At 31.4% G+C, this 21,397-nt stretch overlaps 3 protein-coding genes across 3 annotated transcripts in view; 2 read left to right on the top strand and 1 right to left on the bottom strand.

The window, feature by feature from the left end:
* Positions 1-948: 948 nt before the first annotated feature.
* LOC119607632 (cyclin-K-like) lies at positions 949-2,601 on the bottom strand. Its single transcript, XM_037961629.1, has 2 exons — positions 2,222-2,601; positions 949-2,156 (listed from the first exon to the last, which is right to left on the bottom strand). The coding sequence occupies exons 1-2, from the start codon at positions 2,573-2,575 to the stop codon at positions 1,095-1,097; spliced, it is 1,416 nt and encodes a 471-aa protein (XP_037817557.1). The 5' UTR covers positions 2,576-2,601; the 3' UTR covers positions 949-1,094.
* A 740-nt stretch (positions 2,602-3,341) lies between these two features.
* LOC119607628 (SUN domain-containing protein 3-like) lies at positions 3,342-4,495 on the top strand. Its single transcript, XM_037961625.1, is given in 7 exon segments — positions 3,342-3,479; positions 3,540-3,783; positions 3,786-3,896; positions 3,899-3,954; positions 4,013-4,105; positions 4,164-4,324; positions 4,404-4,495. Coding segments are annotated over 7 exon segments (828 nt in total). The 3' UTR covers positions 4,429-4,495.
* Positions 4,496-5,869: 1,374 nt separating this feature from the next.
* Positions 5,870-21,397, top strand: part of LOC119607624 (protein real-time) — a 41,037-nt gene continuing 25,509 nt past the window's right edge. The window contains 1 exon segment of the mRNA XM_037961621.1: positions 5,870-6,137. Within this exon segment, the coding sequence (XP_037817549.1) occupies positions 6,132-6,137 (6 nt within the window). The 5' untranslated portion in view covers positions 5,870-6,131.

The following is a 21,397-nucleotide window of genomic DNA, read 5'->3' on the forward strand; positions in this document are numbered from 1 at the left end:
TACAGCTTAGGAATCTTCATTATATTTATAAAATTTATAAAAAACAAAAACAAATCATAACGAATCAAACACACTTTGTAGCACAATTTCAATATGTGTGATTATTTAAATTAAGTGTTGTAACAACATTAAAAATAAATTATAATTAAAAATATAAACAACAGATGCTGCGGCAGTTAATAAATTAACAAAAATAAATAAACAACAAAAAAAAAAAATAAAAAAAACAAATTATTATGTCTTGCAGAAAGCAAATAATTGTGTTAAAAAAATTAATAATATTTTAAATAGCCTGGTAACGCTTTAAACAAAAACAAATTCATTAAAACTTTATACCTAATGTGAGTGTAAACTAAATTTGTTTTCTGTTGTTTTATCTTTATAGCTAAATATATGGATGATAAAAAGAAATGAAAAGAAAATTAGACAGGCAAATTAATACTTCAATAAAGCTTAAGATGTTGAGGTGTATTCCGCTTAAAACTGTTCTCTTAACAGGAAAGTATAAATCATAATTACTTATTATACAGTCTATAATGTAAACTTTTCTTTACAGATTTGTACCGGCAACCTATAGTTTGGATGACATCATTTCCTTAAAACATCATGCCAGTAAAATGAAATAAAAAGAAAAAAATAAGGATAGAAATGCTTTTTCGAAAATTTCTACGGTTAAAGGGTAAATATCTGAATTCTGAAGGAATTCAAATATACATTTGCTTAATAAACAAGTACTCCATTAATAAAACCGTTACTTGGGAGTGAAAAGTAAAAATTTCTCAAATTGAAACGTATAGTTAAATTTGTTTCTATAACAAATTATTCAAAATTTTACTGAGCCAGACCTATGCTAGATGTTTCTAAAGAAACTAATTTCTTTAGATTTTGTTTCTAATTTTCAAAGAAAAATTCCATTTTACAGTTTTTTTAAGATTTATTTTTTTTTTGTTACATATAAAAACAAAATCTTCTTAAATTAAGAATTTTATTTATTCCTAAATTTTGAAATAAATTGTCCTGCTTAGCGTGAAATGATTCGGAAGGAAATTGAACATAATTTTTAACAAAAAAAAAAAACTAAACTGTATCTAACCTTAATAACGTTGTCTACCGCCGCCAGAATAACTGCCAGGTGGTGGAGGTTGATAGTAGCCACCACCACCCCTACTGGGAGGAGGAGGATTAGTATCAACTCCAGGTGGTGGTGGCGGAGGAGCACCACCACCTAGTGATACTCCCGGTGGCATAGGCGGTGGAGCACTGGCATAGTGTGAGGGGCCACCATAAGGTGGCAAAGAACCATAGGGCATCATGGGAGGCGGTAGTGGTGGTGGTATAACAGCGGGACCTGAATTAGCACCTGGTACGGAGGGCACATAGCCGGCACCGGGTGGTGGTGGAGGGGCTGTTTGATACATTGCATGCATAGGATGACTGGCCATGGCTTGAGGAGCGGCCGAGTACATATGATGGGCTGAGTGATGATGTGGTGGAACATGATGATAACTAGCCGCCGCTGAAGCCACATGAGAGGCAGGATGTTCTAAAGGCGTGGGAGCTGGTACTGTGGTAGCGGTAGCCGGTCCTGAGGAAATTGTTTTTATACTTTGTATATTATTGGGTTCATTAAGTGCGGTCATAGAATTGGAATTTGTTGCGATCTTCGTTTTACCCGCTGGAGACCCCGAATGATTGGCCAAGGGCAAAGATTTCATGGGCGTGGGGCTATCAGCCCGACTGGGTGGCTTCTGAGGAGGACTATTACTTTCGGTGGTATCTTTGGAATTTGTTTGATATAAATCTAACACTTGATGGCAAATATCCTCCAGAATATCCATGGTAACATCAGAGACAAACATATCCCACCAGCGTGTATGATGCGGTTGTCTACCCACCCAATCGACTACGGTAAACTTGCTTAGTTTCGAGGCTAAGTAGATTAAAGCCACCGCTATAATTTCCGGTTCCCATTGTAAGCACACCACCGTGCTAAGCGAATCATTGACAAAATTCCAAGCCATTTGCACCATTTTCTGTAATTTCTGTTGATCGCCCTTAAAACATTTGGCATAGCGCAAGAGAAAGGAATAGGGATGCTCCACTTGTAAATCAAACTTAATGGTTTGTAAAAGAATACGTTCCAAAGTAATCACCTCCTAAAAAAATAAAGAAATTTGCACAGAATTAATAATTAAGGATTAAACCTAAGGACTGAACTTACCTCTTTTGGTTCTTTGCCAAAAGAATAAAAATGATTATCGGTCAGCAGCTGACGGGCTATCATTATTATATCACGACATTTCTTTGGTGTTTCCTCCACTTTACCGGCTAGCAGCAGACAACAGCAAGCGGTCACATAGCGTGGAAAATGTTTAAACGATTGAAACATATAGAATCTATGAAAATAAACCACACCCGTGGCCATGGTATTATGACCCAAACCCATTTGTGTGCCACAGGTCATTATAAAGCGAGCGCCCTCTTTACGATAGCGGCGCTCCGTCTCCAATGGTATGCCATCACGCACTGAGGGAGTATCACGTAATTCATTTTTATCATAATACCAACAGGGCATCTTCCTTTAAACTATAAATTTTCTGCAAAAATTCTGTGGATTCTTTTCTAAAAAGAATTGTTTACAATTTTGTTGTTGTTTTTTTCACTTTCTGCCTTTTCTTTTGCCAGTAGTCTCAATAACAAAGTTACACGTTCTTATTATTTTTTTGCCGATATCTTTTCCGTAAGCAAATTGTATTTGCTTAGAGAATTTTCTATATTAAATAATTATATTACAGTTGAACTTAATTATTTTATTAAAATATTTTATATAATTGGCGGTTGTTTAATAATTTTCTTATTTTTTCTACAATAAAATGCCGAACTTAAAAAAATTTTATGTTTTCTCTTTTTTCTTTTCCCATGAAATGTCAAAATATACTATTGTGAATCATTTGTATGTGTGTCAGCTAGGGAAAAACTATGTTTTACAAATACAGAGCTGTTTAACAATAACAAGTTACAAGAATATTTCTTTTATTAAATTACATAAAATTATTATAATTCAATATTTAAATTTGTATAATTTTATTTTCTCCAACAATTAAAATTTAAAATTGTTTATTTCTTGAGTTATATATGAAACTTATAATCTTATTTCGTTCTTCCCAGCTCTGTTATACATCAGCTCATTGTAAATGATAATTATGTTTTCCAGTTTGCTATTGTGACTGTTTGCATATATCGAAATGTCAGTTAAAAAAATAAGATTTTATTAAAGGATTTTCATAAATTGAAATATTTAACTATTATTATACATAAATTAATATCAAAACCGCTTAAATATGGAAATTAATCGCATTTATATTTGTTATCTAATAACCACCCTGCTAATAAGCATATTTGTTTATTCCCTTGTTTCCAGCAATTTGCAAAATATGAAAAAATTGGAAAGGTTAAGAGAAGAAGTAGATGATATAGCGGTAAGCTTTTTAAAAATATAAAGAAAATTGTAACCATATTAAAGTAAACATTGTGGCTAGCATTTAATTCTAGAAACTCCCTATAATGGTAAAACCGATTCGAAATATTTAACCGATTTAATAGACAACTTTATTAAAAAACGTTTGGCCGGCATATGGGATGATTTGTATTCGCTAAAGAAACAAATAAAATCGCGTGATTGTACGGCTACCTTGACGCAAAACTCCAAAAACCAGCAAAAAATGGAAGTAGCACAAATGGAGGAAAGGGTAAATTATGCTGCCGCAGAATTGGGAGCCAGAATTTGAATGTCAAAGCAGAACCCATATGTTCAGGCAATATTTTGAAAACCTGGTTGGGCATGGAGTTTAATACTAATCCTCCCATTAATATGTTACGCTCTACTATGGAACCTGGTAGTGTTTTGGTTTTAGAAACAATAAAGCTGAAGTTACACTAATATTGGCTAGGGAGGTAAGAAAACCCTATTTATATATAATTTCTCTAAAGGATTCAATACTTTTTATTTTAGGTGTTAATAGATCAATTTTTAATGCAACATATTACCAAAAAACAATCTCCTTCAGAGGATATTTCATCAGCTCCCAAAGATTTTCAAGTTTTTGTAAGATTCTTCCGGTTTCAAACTTTTCAATTTAATATTTTAATGTTTCATTCTTTAGGGCTTGCAAAATAATGATGAAGAATTTTATTTGGGTACTTTTAAGTTCGACAATAACCAACCTGTACAGTATTTCAATATAAAAACAAATGAAAGATTTCAAAATTTAAGAATTCAATTCGATTCCAATCACGGACATCCTAATTATACTTGTGTTTATAGGTAAGAATTTTAATATAGAAACGAACTAGAACAAATTTCCAAAATGTTCTTTTGATTTTTTTCTGTTTGTATTTTCCAGAATTGCTGTTTTCGGCAAATTGTAAAAGAATTTATTTTAAAATGTTTTTTGACATCTTATTATTGTACGAGAAGTTTTAAATGTTTCTTAATGCAAAGATATATTTTTAAATTATTTATTTATGAATTTATTAAAAATGTGTTTATATTTATGTTAAAACTATTTATTTGTTGTATAAATTTATTAAAAAACTTACTTAAAAATGTTTGTTTATTTGGTTGTTTGCGCTCAAATGCCAGTTGTTTTTTAACAAAAGGAAGTAATAATTTTTTGTTTTGTTTGGCAAAGAGAGAGATATGACAAGAGAGCTAAAAGTTCTAATGAGAAAAATAGCGGTTTTTTTGTTGAAAACACTTTTCTACAAGGCTGCCATATGCGGTCAACTTTTGCTATTTAGACGATTTAGTTACGCAAAGTTTTTAAAGGCAATGAAGGTAATTTTAATTAATTTTATGGCAAAACAAAAATTTTTTTGAAATAAATTTAATTATTTTTTGTTAAAGATGTTAAAGCTGTGTAAAATATCATTGTTTTTAATAAATTAAGCTTTGTACAACAAATAACAGCTGGCAACTTGGTTCACCTCTGTCTAATGTTTTTATTTTCTTTTTTTGTTTCTACTGTCAGTTTGTTATGTATACAAACAAAAACCGGACGTGTTTTTAAAAGGTAAAAACACTAGTTAGTGAGTGGTTTTAGAAAAAAAGAAATAAACAAATGAGTAATAAGTTGAAAAAATAAATACATAGCTAAATTAGTTTAATTGATAAAATATTATTAATTTTTTTTGTTTACACTCTGAGAGTGAACAGAGAAAGCTGTTATGTCAGAAAAAAAAAGAAATTTTTGTTTATATTTAAAAATGTACCTTTATAAATAATTATTAAAATAAAAGAGAGTACACAACAACAATTTTGTCATATACTAAAAGAGCGCAGTTACATTTTAACTCTTCACGGTGACACATCTCGGCTGCGGACGGGGCTAGAAATATTATAAGAAAATAGCAAAACATAATTGTTAAAGAATTATTAATCTTTAAGTTGTTTTTCTGTGTGTGTGTGTATAATAAGAAATAGAATACAAAAAAATCTTTTGTTAAAATTTACTTTATTTAAATTAATATAAAATTTTCCATTTAAATAAAAGAAATAATTAAACACAAGTGCAATTTGTAGCTGAAAATTCCCACACTAAAAACAAACAACAACAATTATACTACCACAAAAAAAACATAAACAAAGGTAGAGAAAACAAATTGTTTAATACAGAAAAAAAGCAAAAAGGAAGAGCAGAGGGGGTTAAAGAACAAGCAAAAGTAATAGAAATTTTTTTTAAGAAAAATACTACCTACTGCCTTGTAAAAAAAGAAAAACAACAATAGCCTAAACGTGTGTATTAGTATTTTGTTGTTGTTGTTGTTTAAAACAAAATACAACAAATTTTATTGATTGTATCTTAAAGAAAAATAACAAAAACCCCAGAAAAAATACTGAAAAAAACTCTCAAATTTAAAAAATATAATAATTAAAAAAAAGTGTTTAAAATTGTTTAAATATACTATACCTTCATAGGTAAAAAGCAAAGTGTTTTTTATTAAAAATAAAAACATACATAAAGAATCCCTTGAATAAAATTTAATACATTACAAAGAAGTAAATCCCTAAAAATGGTTTGCAAAAATTTCAATCCCCCGTCAGGGTTTATAAACATCCTTTCGAGTTGGTGATGAAGGTAAGTGTTTGCTCTATCTATACTTTTAGTTTTTAGAATGTAAAGTTTGCTTTTTTAAGTCACATTCATTATTTTTAGTTTAACAACAGGGATGAGCCCTAAAAGTAACAAATTGTACCAGACATGCCATGAAAAAGTACCAGATTTTTAAGTTTAATGTTCTATAAAGACTAGGTGGATAGATAGATAGATAGACAGATAGATAGATAGATAGATAGATAGATAGATAGATAGATAGATAGATAGATAGATAGATAGATAGATAGATAGATAGATAGATAGATAGATAGATAGATAGATAAGATAGATAGATAGATAGATAGATAGATAGATAGATAGATAGATAGATAGATAGATAGATAGATAGATAGATAGATAGATAGATAGATAGATAGATAGATAGATAGATAGATAGATAGATAGATAGATAGATAGATAGATAGATAGATAGATAGATAGATAGATAGATAGATAGATAGATAGATAGATAGATAGATAGATAGATAGATAGATAGATAGATAGATAGATAGATAGATAGATAGATAGATAGATAGATAGATAGATAGATAGATAGATAGATAGATAGATAGATAGATAGATAGACAGATAGATTCAGTTCTAGTTCAGTTCTAGTTCAGTTCTGGTTCAGTACTAGTTCAGTTCTAGTTCAGTCTAGTTCAGTTCTAGTTCAGTTCTAGTTCAGTTTCTAGTTCAGTTCTAGTTCAGTTCTAGTTCAGTTCTAGTTCAGTTCTAGTTCGTTCTAGTTCTAGTTTAGTTCTAGTTCAGTTCTAGTTCAGTTCTAGTTCAGTTCTAGTTCAGTTCTAGTTCAGTTCTAGTTCTAGTTCAGTTCTAGTTCAGTTCTAGTTCAGTTCTAGTTCAGTTCTAGTTCAGTTCAGGTCAGTTCTAGTTCTGGTTCAGTTCTAGTTCAGTTCTAGTTCAGTTCTAGTTCAGTTCTAGTTCAGTTCTAGTTTAGTTCTAGTTCAGTTCTAGTTCTGTTCTAGTTCAGTTTTAGTTCAGTTCTAGTTTCAGTTCTGGTTCAGTTCTAGTTCAGTTCTAGTTCAGCTCTAGTTCAGTTCTACTTCAGTTCTAGTTCAGTTCTAGTTCAGTTCTAGTTCAGTTCTAGTTCATTTCTAGTTCAGTTCTAGTTCAGTTCTAGTTCAGTTCTAGTTCAGTTCTGGTTCAGTTCTAGTTCAGTTCTAGTTCAGTTAGTTCAGTTCTAGTTCAGTTCTAGTTCAGTTCTAGTTCAGTTCTAGTTCAGTTCTAGTTAAGTTCTAGTTCAGTTCTGTTCAGTTCTAGTTCAGTTCTAGTTCAGTCTAGTTCAGTTCTAGTTCAGTTCTAGTTCAGTTCTAGTTCAGCTCTAGTTGAGTTCTAGTTCATTTCTAATTCAGTTCTAGTTCAGTTCTAGTTCAGTTCTAGTTCAGTTCTAGTTCAGTTCTAGTTCAATTCTAGTTCAGTCCTAGTTCAGTTCTAGTTCAGTTCTAGTTCAGTTCTAGTTCCAGTTCTAGTTTAGTTCTAGTTCAGCTCTAGTTCAGTTCTAGTTCGGTTCTCTATTTTTGATATAAATAATCCACATTCAAGAACAGGTTTATGTACTTTTCACCTCTGAACTTCTCCTTATAACTTATCTATAATACTACAAAAATTGTACACATCCACCAATATTTTCATCCCTGTTTTGAAAGTGTTTTGATGTGTTAGAATGTCTCATTGTAGGAATTCATGTTTTCTACACTCCTTTTTCCAACATTATTCGCCTTTTTTTTTGTCCTCTTGGGAAATTATAATAAATTTCTGTTGATTTTCTTTTAAAACTAGGTCTTTTGATTTTCTTGTATAAGTATTTTTTAATGTCTCCCCCGTGTAAGTAAAGGAATTTGAGGTTTAATAGTTTCATTTCTCTACAACATGTGTGTTTCAACATGTTTCTAAGTGAATGTTTTTCTTTTAGAATTTTATCAAAATAAAAAAAAATTTGTTATTTGGGTTAAAATGCTTTGAAAAGTGATTACTGTATGCGAAGCATACATACAGTGATTGTTGAGAGTTAAAAGTTTCCATGCTAATTAACAGGGGGTCTTAAGAGTTTATTAACATAAATTTAAATAAATAGAAAAAATGTAAAGTTTCGGAATACCCTATAGTGAGGAAAACAGTAGTTAATAGTTAACTATTATTTCAGTGTAAGTTCAGTTCTAATTCAGTTCTAGTTCAGTTTTAGTTTAGTTCTAGCTACAGTGTGGAAAATATAGTTTAATAGTTAGCTTCTATTTCAGTTCTAGTTACAGTTCAGTTCTAGTTGTAGTTCTAATTCAATTCTAGCCTCAGTTGTAGTTCAGTTCTAGTTTAGTTCTAGTTTCAGTTCTAGTTTAGTTCTAGTTCAGTTCTAGTTCAGTTCTAGTTCAGTTCTAGTTCAGTTCTAGTTCAGTTCTAGTTCAGTTCTAGTTCAGTTCTAGTTCAGTTCTAGTTCAGTTCTAGTTTCAGTTCTAGTTCAGTTCTAGTTCAGTTCTAGTTCAGTTCTTGTTCAGTTCTAGTTTCAGTTCTAGTTCAGTTCTAGTTCAGTTCTAGTTCAGTTTCTAGTTTAGTTCTAGTTCAGTTTTAGTTCAGTCCTAGTTCAGTCCTAGTTCAGTTCTAGTTCAGTTCTAGTTCGTAGTCAGTTCTAGTTCAGTTCTAGTTCAGTTTCTAGTTCAGTTCTAGTTCAGTTCTAGTCAGTTCTAGTTCAGTTCTAGTTCAGTTCTAGTCAGTTCTAGTTCAGTTCTAGTTCAGTTCTAGTTCAGTTCTAGTTCAGTTCTAGTTCAGTTCTAGTTCAGTTTCTAGTTCAGTTCTAGTTCAGTTCTAGTTCAGTTCTAGTTCAGTTCTAGTTCAGTTCTAGTTCAGTTCTAGTTCAGTTCTAGTCAGTTCTAGTTCAGTTCTAGTTCAGTTCTAGTTCAGTTCTAGTTCAGTTCTAGTTCAGTTCTAGTTTCAGTTCTAGTTCAGTTCTAGTTCAGTTCTAGTGTCAGTTCTAGTTCAGTTCTAGTTCAGTTCTAGTTCAGTTCTAGTTCAGTTCTAGTTCAGTTCTAGTCCGTCTAGTCAGTTCTAGTTCAGTTCTAGTTCAGTTCTAGTTCAGTTCTAGTTCCGTTCTAGTTCAGTTCTAGTTCAGTTCTAGTTCAGTTCTAGTTCAGTTCTAGTTCAGTTCTAGTCAGTTCTAGTTCAGTTCTAGTTCAGTTCTAGTTCAGTTCTAGTTCAGTTCTAGTTCAGTTCTAGTTCAGTTCTAGTTCAGTTCTAGTTCAGTTCTAGTTCAGTTCTAGTTCAGTTCTAGTTCAGTTCTAGTTCAGTTCAGTTCTAGTTCAGTTCTAGTTCAGTTCTAGTTCAGTTCTAGTTCAGTTCTAGTTCAGTTCTAGTTCAGTTCTATAGTTCAGTTTTAGTTCAGTTCTTGTTTTCTAAGCATCCTTCTGTGGACAGAAACTATACTTTTCAGTAACCCTTCCATAAAACAATATCCTGGCCTTACCATATGATTTATATTCCAATAAATATGAAAAATTTTTTTTTGGCACAGAGTTGCATATTTCAGCAGCCAATAACACTCAAGGTTAATTTCACACATGTGCTTAATCATCCTTGACTTTGATAACGAGAAATTCAAATATTTATTTTAGGGCGATTTGATGTAAAAAAAAACAACTAAATGTTTATAAACTAATATAAAAATTGCGTTGTGCTATTAATTAGACTCGTGATAAAATATTATCTAAATGATAATTGACAGTAGTAGAGTGTAAATAGATAAAATGCCAACAATTACAAACAAAAAAAAGAAAACAACAACAATTCAAAATATTCAGCATTTAACCTCTTCGATCAAACAGAGAAATATCGCACATTTTTGTAGCAAACATTGTACCTATTAGAAATTGTTTTATCTTCCACATGCAATCTATAAATATGATTATTATAAATATATTCTATTCAATAAGTTTTTAGTTTGTTTCTTGGTAATTTATTGCACGACAATATAATAAAATCCCATATAAGCAATAAGAAATACCTATGTATGTATATATCTCTTTATGACGATTTTGGGTATGAAAAAACATTGTAAGATCATTATTATTGCACTTTGTTGTGTCGTAAATATACATATATTCACTGAATATATTTTAATGATATAATAAACAGTATTTCCTGATTAAAATATTTTATATATTACATATGAAATATGTGATCGCAAGCCTTTTGGTAGATTACCCCGTTTATTGGGGTAATACAGAGGTGTGGTGAAAAGGGCATTAATTTACTCTATTTCTGCTATTTTAGTTCTAGTTCAGTTCAGGTTCAGTTCTAGTTCTGTTCTAGTTCTGTTCTAGTTCTGTTCTAGTTCTGTTCTAGTTCTGTTCTAGTTCTGTTCTAGTTCTGTTCTAGTTCTGTTCTAGTTCTGTTCTAGTTCTGTTCTAGTTCTGTTCTAGTTATGTTCTAGTTCTGTTCTAGTTCTGTTCTAGTTCTGTTCTAGTTCTGTTCTAGTTCTGTTCTAGTTCTGTTCTAGTTCTGTTCTAGTTCTGTTCTAGTTCTGTTCTAGTTCTGTTCTAGTTCTGTTCTAGTTCTGTTCTAGTTCTGTTCTAGTTCTGTTCTAGTTCTGTTCTAGTTCTGTTCTAGTTCTGTTCTAGTTCTGTTCTAGTTCTGTTCTAGTTCTGTTCTAGTTCTGTTCTAGTTCTGTTCTAGTTCTGTTCTAGTTCTGTTCTAATACTATTCTAGTTCTGTTCTTTTCTAGTTCTGTTCTAGTTCTGTTCTAATTCTGTTCTATTCTATTCTAGTTCTGTTCTAATTCTGTTCTAGTTCTGTTCTGTTCTTTTCTAGTTCTGTTCTAGTTCTGTTCTAGTTCTGTTCTAGTTCTGTTCTAGTTCTGTTCTAGTTCTGTTCTAGTTCTGTTCTAGTTCTGTTCTAGTTCTAGTTCTGTTCTAGTTCTGTTCTAGTTCTAGTTCTGTTCTAGTTCTGTTTTAGTTTTTAGTTCTGTTCTAGTTCTGTTCTGGTTCTGTTCTAGTTCTGTTCTAGTTCTGTTCTATTTCTGTTCTAGTTCAGTTCTAGTTCTAGTTCTGTTTTAGTTTTTTTCTAGTTCTGTTCTAGTTCTGTTCTATTTCTGTTCTAGTTCTGTTCTAGTTCTGTTCTAGTTCTGTTCTAGTTCTGTTCTAGTTCTAGTTCTGTTTTAGTTTTTTTCTAGTTCTGTTCTAGTTTTGTACTAGTTCTGTTCTAGTTCTGTTCTAGTTCTGTTCTAGTTCTGTTCTAGTTCTGTTCTAGTTCTGTTCTAGTTCTGTACTAGTTCTGTTCTAGTTCTGTTCTAGTTCTGTTCTAGTTCTGTTCTAGTTCTGTTCTAGTTCTGTTCTAGTTCTGTTCTAGTTCTGTTCTAGTTCTGTTCTAGTTCTGTTCTAGTTCTGTTCTAGTTCTGTTCTAGTTCAGTTCGAGTTCAGTTCTAGTTCTAGTTGTGTTCTAGTTGTGTTCTAGTTCTGTTCTAGTTCAGTTCGAGTTCAGTTCGAGTTCAGTTCTAGTTCAGTTCTAGTTCAGTTCTAGTTCAGTTCTAGTTCAGTTCTAGTTCAGTTCTAGTTCAGTTCTAGTTCAGTTCTAGTTCAGTTCTAGTTCTGTTCAAGTTTTGTTATAGTTCAATCCTATCAATCCTGGGTTTTATGACCTAGAGGTCATAAAACCCATACATAGTTAATCTATTTTCGTAATTTCTAGAGATTGGTCCACAAAAGCCTTTCTTATCATTAGCAAATGAACTTTTACAAATACAAATAATTGAAATACAAAATTTAGCACAAATTGGTTTATCTCCTGAAGAACAAAAAATTAATACAAAAAGCCTCTAATTTAAGGCGTCAGATTATTTAAATTATTCCAAAAATTAATGTAAATTGTTTGAAAGAAATGTTGTTGAACTTAAGAAAAAAACAAAAAAATTAAAGCGGTAATAATTCAATTATGACAGACAAGGTTAATGTTGATTATTTTTTTTTTCGAATAAAAGCAAAATATTTAAACTTTTCGAGAGTTAATTGTTTTACTCTGCTTATTTAAACTTTTAAAACTACGCCTCTGCATGTGACTTCTTTGTTTATTATGAAAATGATGATAGAATTTTATCGTGTTATGGCAGAACGCACTGTCAAATACATGATATATAATATACATATATATTTTTTATATATTTTTTTTAATAAATAAAGGGAGGAAATAAACAAATACTGCTCAAATGATTTTATTTAATTGAAAACGACATACAAATGGCATACAATCTACATACATACTACATATTTTTATCTATTATAACTGGGGAAATTTGCAAAATATTTTATTGAAATAAATTTCATATTTATTGCCAACAAATAAGTTAAAAAATAGCATATAAAAACACTTTAATTAACACCTCGTTAAAAAAAAACACACATTCTTTAAAAGAGATCAGTTGTTGATCATTTTGTATACTGATCTCTAACGCAAGCAATTTGTTTACTAAACATAATGGATTTACCTACGACAGCAATTGCTTGCATAATAATCGGCACGATGATCCGATCTTAACTATATAGCGAAGAAAATTCGACTTAACCCCACTTTTGGTTTATTTTTATATGAAAGAACCTCTACTTCTGTCAACACAATATTGTTGAAATCATCAACACACTTAAATGTGCTAAAATGTTTATTAGGGTGTAACTTCTAAAGGAAGTTCGGAAGTTCTAGTTTAGTTTTGGTTCTAGTTCAGTTCTAGTTCTCTTTTAGATCTAGTTCAGTTCTAATTCAGTTTTAGTTCAGTTCTAGTTCAGTTCTAGTTCAGTTCTAGTTCAGTTCTAGTTCAGTTCTAGTTCAGTTCTAGTTCAGTTCTAGTTCAGTTTTGGTTCAGTTTTAATTCAGTTCTAGTTCAGTTCTAGTTCAGTTCTAGTTCAGTTCTAGTTCAGTTCTAGTTCAGTTCTAGTTCAGTTCTAGTTCAGTTCTAGTTCAGTTCTAGTTCAGTTCTAGTTCAGTTCTAGTTCAGTTCTAGTTCAGTTCTAGTTCAGTTCTAGTTCAGTTCTAGTTCAGTTCTAGTTCAGTTCTAGTTCAGTTCTAGTTCAGTTCTAGTTCAGTTCTAGTTCAGTTCTAGTTCAGTTCTAGTTCAGTTCTAGTTCAGTTCTAGTTCAGTTCTAATTCAGTTCTAGTTTAGTTCTAGTTTAGTTCTAGTTTAGTTCTAGTTTAGTTCTAGTTTAGTTCTAGTTCAGTTTTAGTTCATTTCTAGTTCAGTTCTAGTTCAGTTCTAGTTCAGTTCTAGTTCAGTTCTAGTTCAGTTCTAGTTCAGTTCTAGTTCAGTTCTAGTTCAGTTCTAGTTCAGTTCTAGTTCAGTTTTAGTTCATTTCTAGTTCAGTTCTAGTTCAGTTCTAGTTCAGTTCTAGTTCAGTTCTAGTTCAGTTCTAGTTCAGTTCTAGTTCAGTTCTAGTTCAGTTCTAGTTCAGCTCTAGTTCAGTTCTAGTTCAGTTCTAGTTCAGTTCTAGTTTAGTTCTAGTTTAGTTCTAGTTCCGTTCCGTTCTGTTCTAGTTCTGTTCTAGTTCTGTTCTAGTTCTGTTCTAGTTCTGTTCTAGTTCTGTTCTAGTTCTGTTCTAGTTCTGTTCTAGTTCTGTTCTAGTTCTGTTCTAGTTCTGTTCTAGTTCTGTTCTAGTTCTGTTCTAGTTCTGTTCTAGTTCTGTTCTAGTTCTGTTCTAGTTCTGTTCTAGTTCTGTTCTAGTTCTGTTCTAGTTCTGTTCTATGTCTAGTTCTGTTCTAGTTCTGTTCTAGTTCTGTTCTGTATTTCTGTTCTAGTTCTGTTCTAGTTCTGTTCTAGTTCTGTTCTAGTTCTGTTCTAGTTCTGTTCCAGTTCTGTTCTACTTCTGTTCTAGTTCTGTTCTAGTTCTATTCTAGTTCATTCTAGTTCTGTTATAGTTCAGTTCTATTTCTATTTCTGTTCCAGTTCCGTTCTAGTTCTGTTCTAGTTCTGTTCTAGTTCTGTTCTAGTTCTGTTCTAGTTCTGTTCTAGTTCTGTTCTAGTTCTGTTCTAGTTCTGTTCTAGTTCTGTTCTAGTTCTGTTCTAGTTCTGTTCTAGTTCTGTTCTAGTTCTGTTCTAGTTCTGTTCTAGTTCTGTTCTAGTTCTGTTCTAGTTCTGTTCTAGTTCTATTCTAGTTCTATTCTAGTTCTGTTATAGTTCAGTTCTATTCTGTTCCAGTTCCATTCTAGTTCTGTTTCTAGTTCTGTTCAAGTTCTGTTCTAGTTCTGTTCTAGTTCTGTTCTAGTTCTGTTCTAGTTCTGTTCTAGTTCTGTTCTAGTTCTGTTCTAGTTCTGTTCTAGTTCTGTTCTAGTTCTGTTCTAGTTCTGTTCTAGTTCTGTTCTAGTTCTGTTCTAGTTCTGTTCTAGTTCTGTTCTAGTTCTGTTCTAGTTCTGTTCTAGTTCTGTTCTAGTTCTGTTCTAGTTCTGTTCTAGTTCTGTTCTAGTTCTGTTCTAGTTCTGTTCTAGTTCTGTTCTAGTTCTGTTCTAGTTCTGTTCTAGTTCTGTTCTAGTTCTGTTCTAGTTCTGTTCTAGTTCTGTTCTAGTTCTGTTCTAGTTCTGTTCTAGTTCTGTTCTAGTTCTGTTCTAGTTCAGTTCTAGTTCTGTTCTAGTTGTGTTCTAGTTCTGTTCTAGTTCTGTTCTAGTTCTGTTCTAGTTCTGTTCTAGTTCTGTTCTAGTTCTGTTCTAGTTCTGTTCTAGTTCTGTTCTAGTTCTGTTCTAGTTCTGTTCTAGTTCTGTTCTAGTTCAGTTCTGTTCTAGTTCCGTTCTAGTTCTGTTCTAGTTCTGTTCTAGTTCTGTTCTGTTCTAGTTCTGTTCTAGATCTGATTCTGATTCTTGTATAGCATATAGGATAGACTGATCTTGTCTCTATTGTCTGGAGTCTAGACTATATACTATTTAGGATCCGTACTTATAATCGGGATCACTTCATGTAGAGTTCGTAATTAGTTCTGGCTGAGTTGGGATCATTTAATTTTCAGCTTAGATTCCGATCTAGTAGTATTCATGATCAGTTCAGATTCAATTTAGGAAGAAGAGTTCTCAGTTATGATTTGTATTCCTTCAGATGACTTTTAGTACAGTTCTTGTACAATTTAGTACCACTTCTAGTTGAGATTTTGTTCAGTTTACAATCAGTTTGATATTCAACATACTTATACCACCCTAATGTATGGTTTATTTACATATTTACATCAGCTAACTTTTAATTGTTATGCTTACATTACAATTTTATGACATTTTTTTATGTGACATTCAGATTTGATTGTACTGTTTTGGATTTTTTTTCTCGTTTTTTTTGTTACTCTTAAAGTGAATAACGCTTAAATTTGCTTTTTGAGTGTTAGTTGTGGTGTGGTGGCGGTTTTAAATTCGAGGTAACTTAAGTTTAAAATAACCGGTTTATAAGTTGTATGTATTATTTGCTTTTTTGTTTATTGTTTAAATAAAAATAATTTTTTACAGTTATTAGCGTTGGAAATAAAGAGCGAGAGTAGTAAATGAACTATAAAAGTAATACTTCATGGTTTAGCTGGCATTAAGATTATAACGACCATTTTTTTTCTTTGGAACAGAAAGACAAAACAAGAGCATAATAACCTCACCCACTAAAAATTTAAAAGTGAAACAGAAATGTTGAAAGGTCTTGAAATAACTCTTGATATTTAAATAAAAATGAACTTAAAAGTTAAACAAATTGCAAAAGCTTAATTTGCGATCTGTTATTTAAGATCACAGCTTGAAAACATTTGATTATAAACGTTTTTGTTAATAAATTTAATTATTTCCATTTTAAGCATGTGACTAAAATTAGTCATAAACATTTTAAATTGTTATTTATTGCCAAATGTGTGTTTTTTTTTTTACTTTATAATAAAATTAAAAGTGTTTAAAGTTTAAATTAAATTTGATTGATATCAAATCCAATCAGACAATTCATAATCATTGTTGTATCAACACAAAACAATAATAAAAACGTGACAACATACAATGCTACCACCATACAACAACGCTTGTGAATTGATCAAATTTGTTTATACGTTCTTCTAGTTTGCTTTTAATAAATGTAAACAATTACAAAATGCTATTACATGGATTAAGTCATAAACAATTTGGCCTGGCAACGTAATGTTATAATGTAATAAAAATTTACTATAAATACTTTATAATACTTATTATTAGGTTTATTTTTAAAACCACTCAGGTGCTAGTGCAAGCATGTATGTATTTCAAATTGCATTTAAATTTATAATAAGTATTTTTTAATTGAAGTGTAATATTAATACTCCTACATTTAGATGGGAATAAAAAAAAATTTATATATTTACATAGAATTTCCATAGATCAAACTGATTTTTATAATTTGCAAGTGATTCAGTTCAGTTCTAGTTCTAGTTCTGTTCTAGTTCTGTTCTGTTCTAGTTCTGTTCTAGTTCTGTTCTAGTTCTGTTCTAGTTCTGTTCTAGTTCTGTTCTAGTTCTGTTCTAGTTCTGTTCTAGTTCTGTTCTAGTTCTGTTCTAGTTCTGTTCTAGTTCTGTTCTAGTTCTGTTCTAGTTCTGTTCTAGTTCTATTCTAGTTCTATTCTATTTCTGTTCAAGTTCCGTTCTAGTTATGTTTCTAGTTCGTTCTAGTTTTCTAGTTCTGTTCTAGTTCTGTTCTAGTTCTGTTCTAGTTTCTGTTCTAGTTCTGTTCTGTTCTAGTTCTGTTCTAGTTCTGTTCTAGTTCTGTTCTAGTTCTGTTCTAGTTCTGTTCTAGTTCTGTTCTAGTTCTGTTCTAGTTCTGTTCTAGTTCTGTTCTAGTTCTGTTCTAGTTCTTTCTAGTTCGTTTACTAGTTCTGTTCTAGTTCTGTTCTAGTTCTGTTCTAGTTCTGTTCTAGTTCTGTTCTAGTTCTGTTCTAGTTCTGTCTAGTTCTGTTTTCTAGTTTCTGTTCTAGTTCTGTTCTAGTTCTGTTCTAGTTCTGTTCTAGTTCTGTTTAGTTTCTGTTCTATGTTCTTGTTCTAGTTCTGTTCTAGTTCTAGTTCTGTTCTAGTTCTGTTCTAGTTCTGTTTCTAGTTCGGTTCTAGTTCTGTTCTGTTCGTCTGTTCTTTTCTAGTTCTGTTCTTTTCTAGTTCTGTAGTTTCTAGTTTCTGTTCTAGTTCTGTTCTAGTTCTGTTCTAGTTCTGTTCTAGTTCTGTTCTAGTTCTGTTCTAGTTCTGTTCTAGTTCTGTTCTAAGTTCTGTTCTAGTTCTGTTTGTTCTGTTCTAGTTCTGTTCTAGTTCTGTTCTAGTTCTGTTCTAGTTCTGTTCTAGTTCTGTTCTAGTTCTGTTCTAGTTCTGTTCTAGTTCTGTTCTAGTTCTGTTCTAGTTCTGTTCTAGTTCTGTTCTAGTTCTGTTCTAGTTTTGTTCTAGTTCTGTTTAGTTCTATTCTAGTTCTGTTCTAGTTCTGTTCTAGTTTGTTCTAGTTCTGTTCTAGTTCTGTTCTAGTTCTGTTCTAGTTCTGTTCTAGTTGTGTTCTAGTTGTGTTCTAGTTGTGTTCTAGTTCTGTTCTAGTTCTGTTCTAGTTCTAGTTCTGTTCTAGTTCTAGTTCTGTTCTAGTTCTAGTTCTAGTTCTGTTCTAGTCTGTTAGTTCTGTTCTATTTCTGTTCTAGTTCTGTTCTAGTTCTGTTCTAGTTCTGTTCTAGTTCTGTTCTAGTTCTGTTCTAGTTCTGTTCTAGTTCTGTTCTAGTTCTGTTCTAGTTCTGTTCTAGTTCTGTTCTAGTTCTGTTCTAGTTCTGTTCTAGTTCTGTTCTAGTTGTGTTCTAGTTCTGTTCTAGTTGTGTTCTAGTTCTGTTCTAGTTCTGTTCTAGTTCTGTTCTAGTTTCTAGTTTCTGTTCTAGTTCTGTTATAGTTCTGTTATAGTTCTGTTCTATTTCTGTTCTAGTTCTGTTTCTAGTTCTGTTCTAGTTTGTTCTAGTTTTCTAGTTTTGTTTCTAGTTCTGTTCTAGTTTCTGTTCTAGTTCTGTTCTAGTTCTGTTCTAGTTCTGTTCTAGTTCTGTTCTAGTTCTGTTCTAGTTCTGTTCTAGTTCTGTTCTAGTTCTGTTCTAGTTCTGTTCTAGTTCTGTTCTGTTCTGTTCTAGTTCTGTTCTAGTTCTGTTCTAGTTCTGTTCTAGTTCTGTTCTAGTTCTGTTCTAGTTCTGTTCTAGTTCTGTTCTAGTTCTGTTCTAGTTCTGTTCTAGTTCTGTTCTAGTTCTGTTCTAGTTCTGTTCTAGTTCTGTTCATAGTTCTGTTCTAGTTCTGTTCTAGTTCTGTTCTAGTCTGTTCTAGTTCTGTTCTAGTTCTGTTCTAGTTCTGTTCTGGTTCTGTTCTGGTTCAGTTCTAGTTCAGTTCAGTTCTAGTTCTGTTTTAGCTTTGTTCTAGTTCTGTTCGAGTTCAGTCTTAGTTGTGTCATCAATTTATAATTTTATACTTTTTAAAAACTTATTCATTGAACTGCTTATTTGCATTTTATATTATAATCTTGGTTAATTTAAGAAATTTAAATATACCAAACCACAAATACATATAATTTAAAACTATTAACAAGAATTGTAAAAAACAATAAAAATTCCTTTCTACATATAATAATGGCTTTAAGATTTTCTTTAATTTGAAACGTCACTAATGGGACCATACTAATGTTTTGTCAACCAAATACCTTTAAACATAATAAACATTTCAATGACTTGGCTAATAATCTGTACAAAAAATACCGCACAAAAGTATGCAAATGTTTTTCAGTACAAACAACATTTAAATGTTATTTTTTTTCTTATTTCAAACATATTTTCTCATAATAATAGGTTACTTTTGCAAAAATCATTTCTAACTAAAATCTCCTGCTGTTACCCGTGGTTTTAACCAAACATTTTTGGTTTCATGTCATCATGCTTTGGCAAAATGCCAAAAAAAAAAAAAAACACATACAGATTATGCAACACATTTTCAAAACAATAACAGCCTGAAAATATGCAAACAATTTACTAAGAACAACTGACAGAATAATAGTACAAAAGTTAAACAGTTACTTTTTGCACAAAAACAACGAGAATAAAAATAATCAATAGAAAAACAAAAACACGCTTAACTACATTAGAAGGAGAAGTGTGAGGAAGGGTGATAGGTTAAGAGGGAGTAGAGGAGAGAGAGTAAGTAAGCAACATGGCAATAAACTGCAACTGGGCTGTTATTAATGCTAAGCTTGCATGTTAAAGCTAGAAAATTTAACATGAACACAATTCCCCGTAAACTATACCTATACAAGACATGACTAGTAACTTTAAATACCTTTTTTTCGATTTTTTAAATCAGATACGACAAGATTTATTAAATGCCACCACGTTAAGCTAATTAAACTGACATAAATCTTGTACAAAAAGGGAAATTTATATTTGATTAAAGATTTATTTGTTTGAAAGAGAGATTTTTTTGTTTAATAAAATACAACGCAATTTTCACTTTCAATTATTGTCAGCATCAGTAAAACTATAGAAAGAACATGACTCAGCTATAAAATCTTTGATAAAAATCTGTTGAATATTTATTATTTATTATATAGGTATAATTTTGTTAATAATTTGCTAAAATATTTATAAGTGAAATAAACAAGAACGTAAAATTTTATGAAATCTCTTTTTACCTTGAACTTTTTTCTTTAAATTATAAATAAATGCTTTAAATGTTAAATTTGTTTTCATTTGAATAACAATAAAGATTTTTTAAAAGAAAATTTTAAGATTTTGCAAAAGAAAAAATTTGAATTTGAATGAAGAATTATTTGCTAAAGCTTTTACTATATAAATTGAAAAAACAAATGCATAACGGAAAAATGTGTAAAAATGGAGAAATTTAACTTACGATGGTTCAACGATCCTTTACCAAAAACAACAGTGAGACTAGTTCAGTTCTAGTTCAGTCCAATTCAGTTCTAGTTCAGTTCTAGTTCAGTTCTAGTTCAGTTCTAGTTCAGTTCTAGTTCAGTTCTAGTTCAGTTCTAGTTCAGTTCTAGTTGTTCTAGTTCAGTTCTAGTTCAGTTCTAGTTCAGTTCTAGTTCAGTTCTAGTTCAGTTCTAGTTCAGTTCTAGTTCAGTTCTAGTTCAGTTCTAGTTCAGTTCTAGTTCAGTTCTAGTTCAGTTCTAGTTCAGTTCTAGTTCAGTTTCAGTTCTAGTTCAGTTCTAGTTCAGTTCTAGTTCAGTTCTAGTTCAGTTCTAGTTCAGTTCTAGTTCAGTTCTAGTTCAGTTCTAGTTCAGTTCTAGTTCAGTTCTAGTTCAGTTCTAGTTCAGTTCTAGTTCAGTTCTAGTTCAGTTCTAGTTCTGTTCTAGTTCTGTTCTAGTTCTGTTCTAGTTCTGTTCTAGTTCAGTTCTAGTTCAGTTCTAGTTCAGTTCTAGTTCAGTTCTAGTTCAGTTCTAGTTCAGTTCTAGTTCAGTTCTAGTTCAGTTCTAGTTCAGTTCTAGTTCAGTTCTAGTTCAGTTCTAGTTCAGTTCTAGTTCAGTTCTAGTTCAGTTCTAGTTCAGTTCTAGTTCAGTTCTAGTTCAGTTCTAGTTCAGTTCTAGTTCAGTTCTAGTTCAGTTCTAGTTCAGTTCTAGTTCAGTTCTAGTTCAGTTCTAGTTCAGTTCTAGTTCAGTTCTAGTTCAGTTCTAGTTCAGTTCTAGTTCAGTTCTAGTTCAGTTCTAGTTCAGTTCTAGTTCAGTTCTAGTTCAGTTCTAGTTCAGTTCTAGTTCAGTTCTAGTTCAGTTCTAGTTCAGTTCTAGTTCAGTTCTAGTTCAGTTCTAGTTCAGTTCTAGTTCAGTTCTAGTTCAGTTCTAGTTCAGTTCTAGTTCAGTTCTAGTTCAGTTCTAGTTCAGTTCTAGTTCAGTTCTAGTTCAGTTCTAGTTCAGTTCTAGTTCAGTTCTAGTTCAGTTCTAGTTCAGTTCTAGTTCAGTTCTAGTTCAGTTCTAGTTCAGTTCTAGTTCAGTTCTAGTTCAGTTCTAGTTCAGTTCTAGTTCAGTTCTAGTTCAGTTCTAGTTCAGTTCTAGTTCAGTTCTAGTTCAGTTCTAGTTCAGTTCTAGTTCAGTTCTATTCAGTTCTAGTTCAGTTCTAGTTCAGTTCTAGTTCAGTTCTAGTTCAGTTCTATTTCAGTTCTAGTTCAGTTCTAGTTCAGTTCTAGGTTAGTTCTAGTTCAGTTCTAGTTCAGTTCAGTTCAGTTCTAGTTCAGTTTTAGTTTCTAATTAGATTACAACCTAATTAGATCCATCGCGAATTGTGAGTGTTCGT

The sequence above is a fragment of the Lucilia sericata genome, unplaced genomic scaffold (genome assembly GCF_015586225.1).
Source record: "Lucilia sericata isolate MDLA Ls3-8-SP2 unplaced genomic scaffold, ASM1558622v1 Contig000720F_arrow, whole genome shotgun sequence".
Taxonomy (NCBI): domain Eukaryota; kingdom Metazoa; phylum Arthropoda; class Insecta; order Diptera; family Calliphoridae; genus Lucilia; species Lucilia sericata.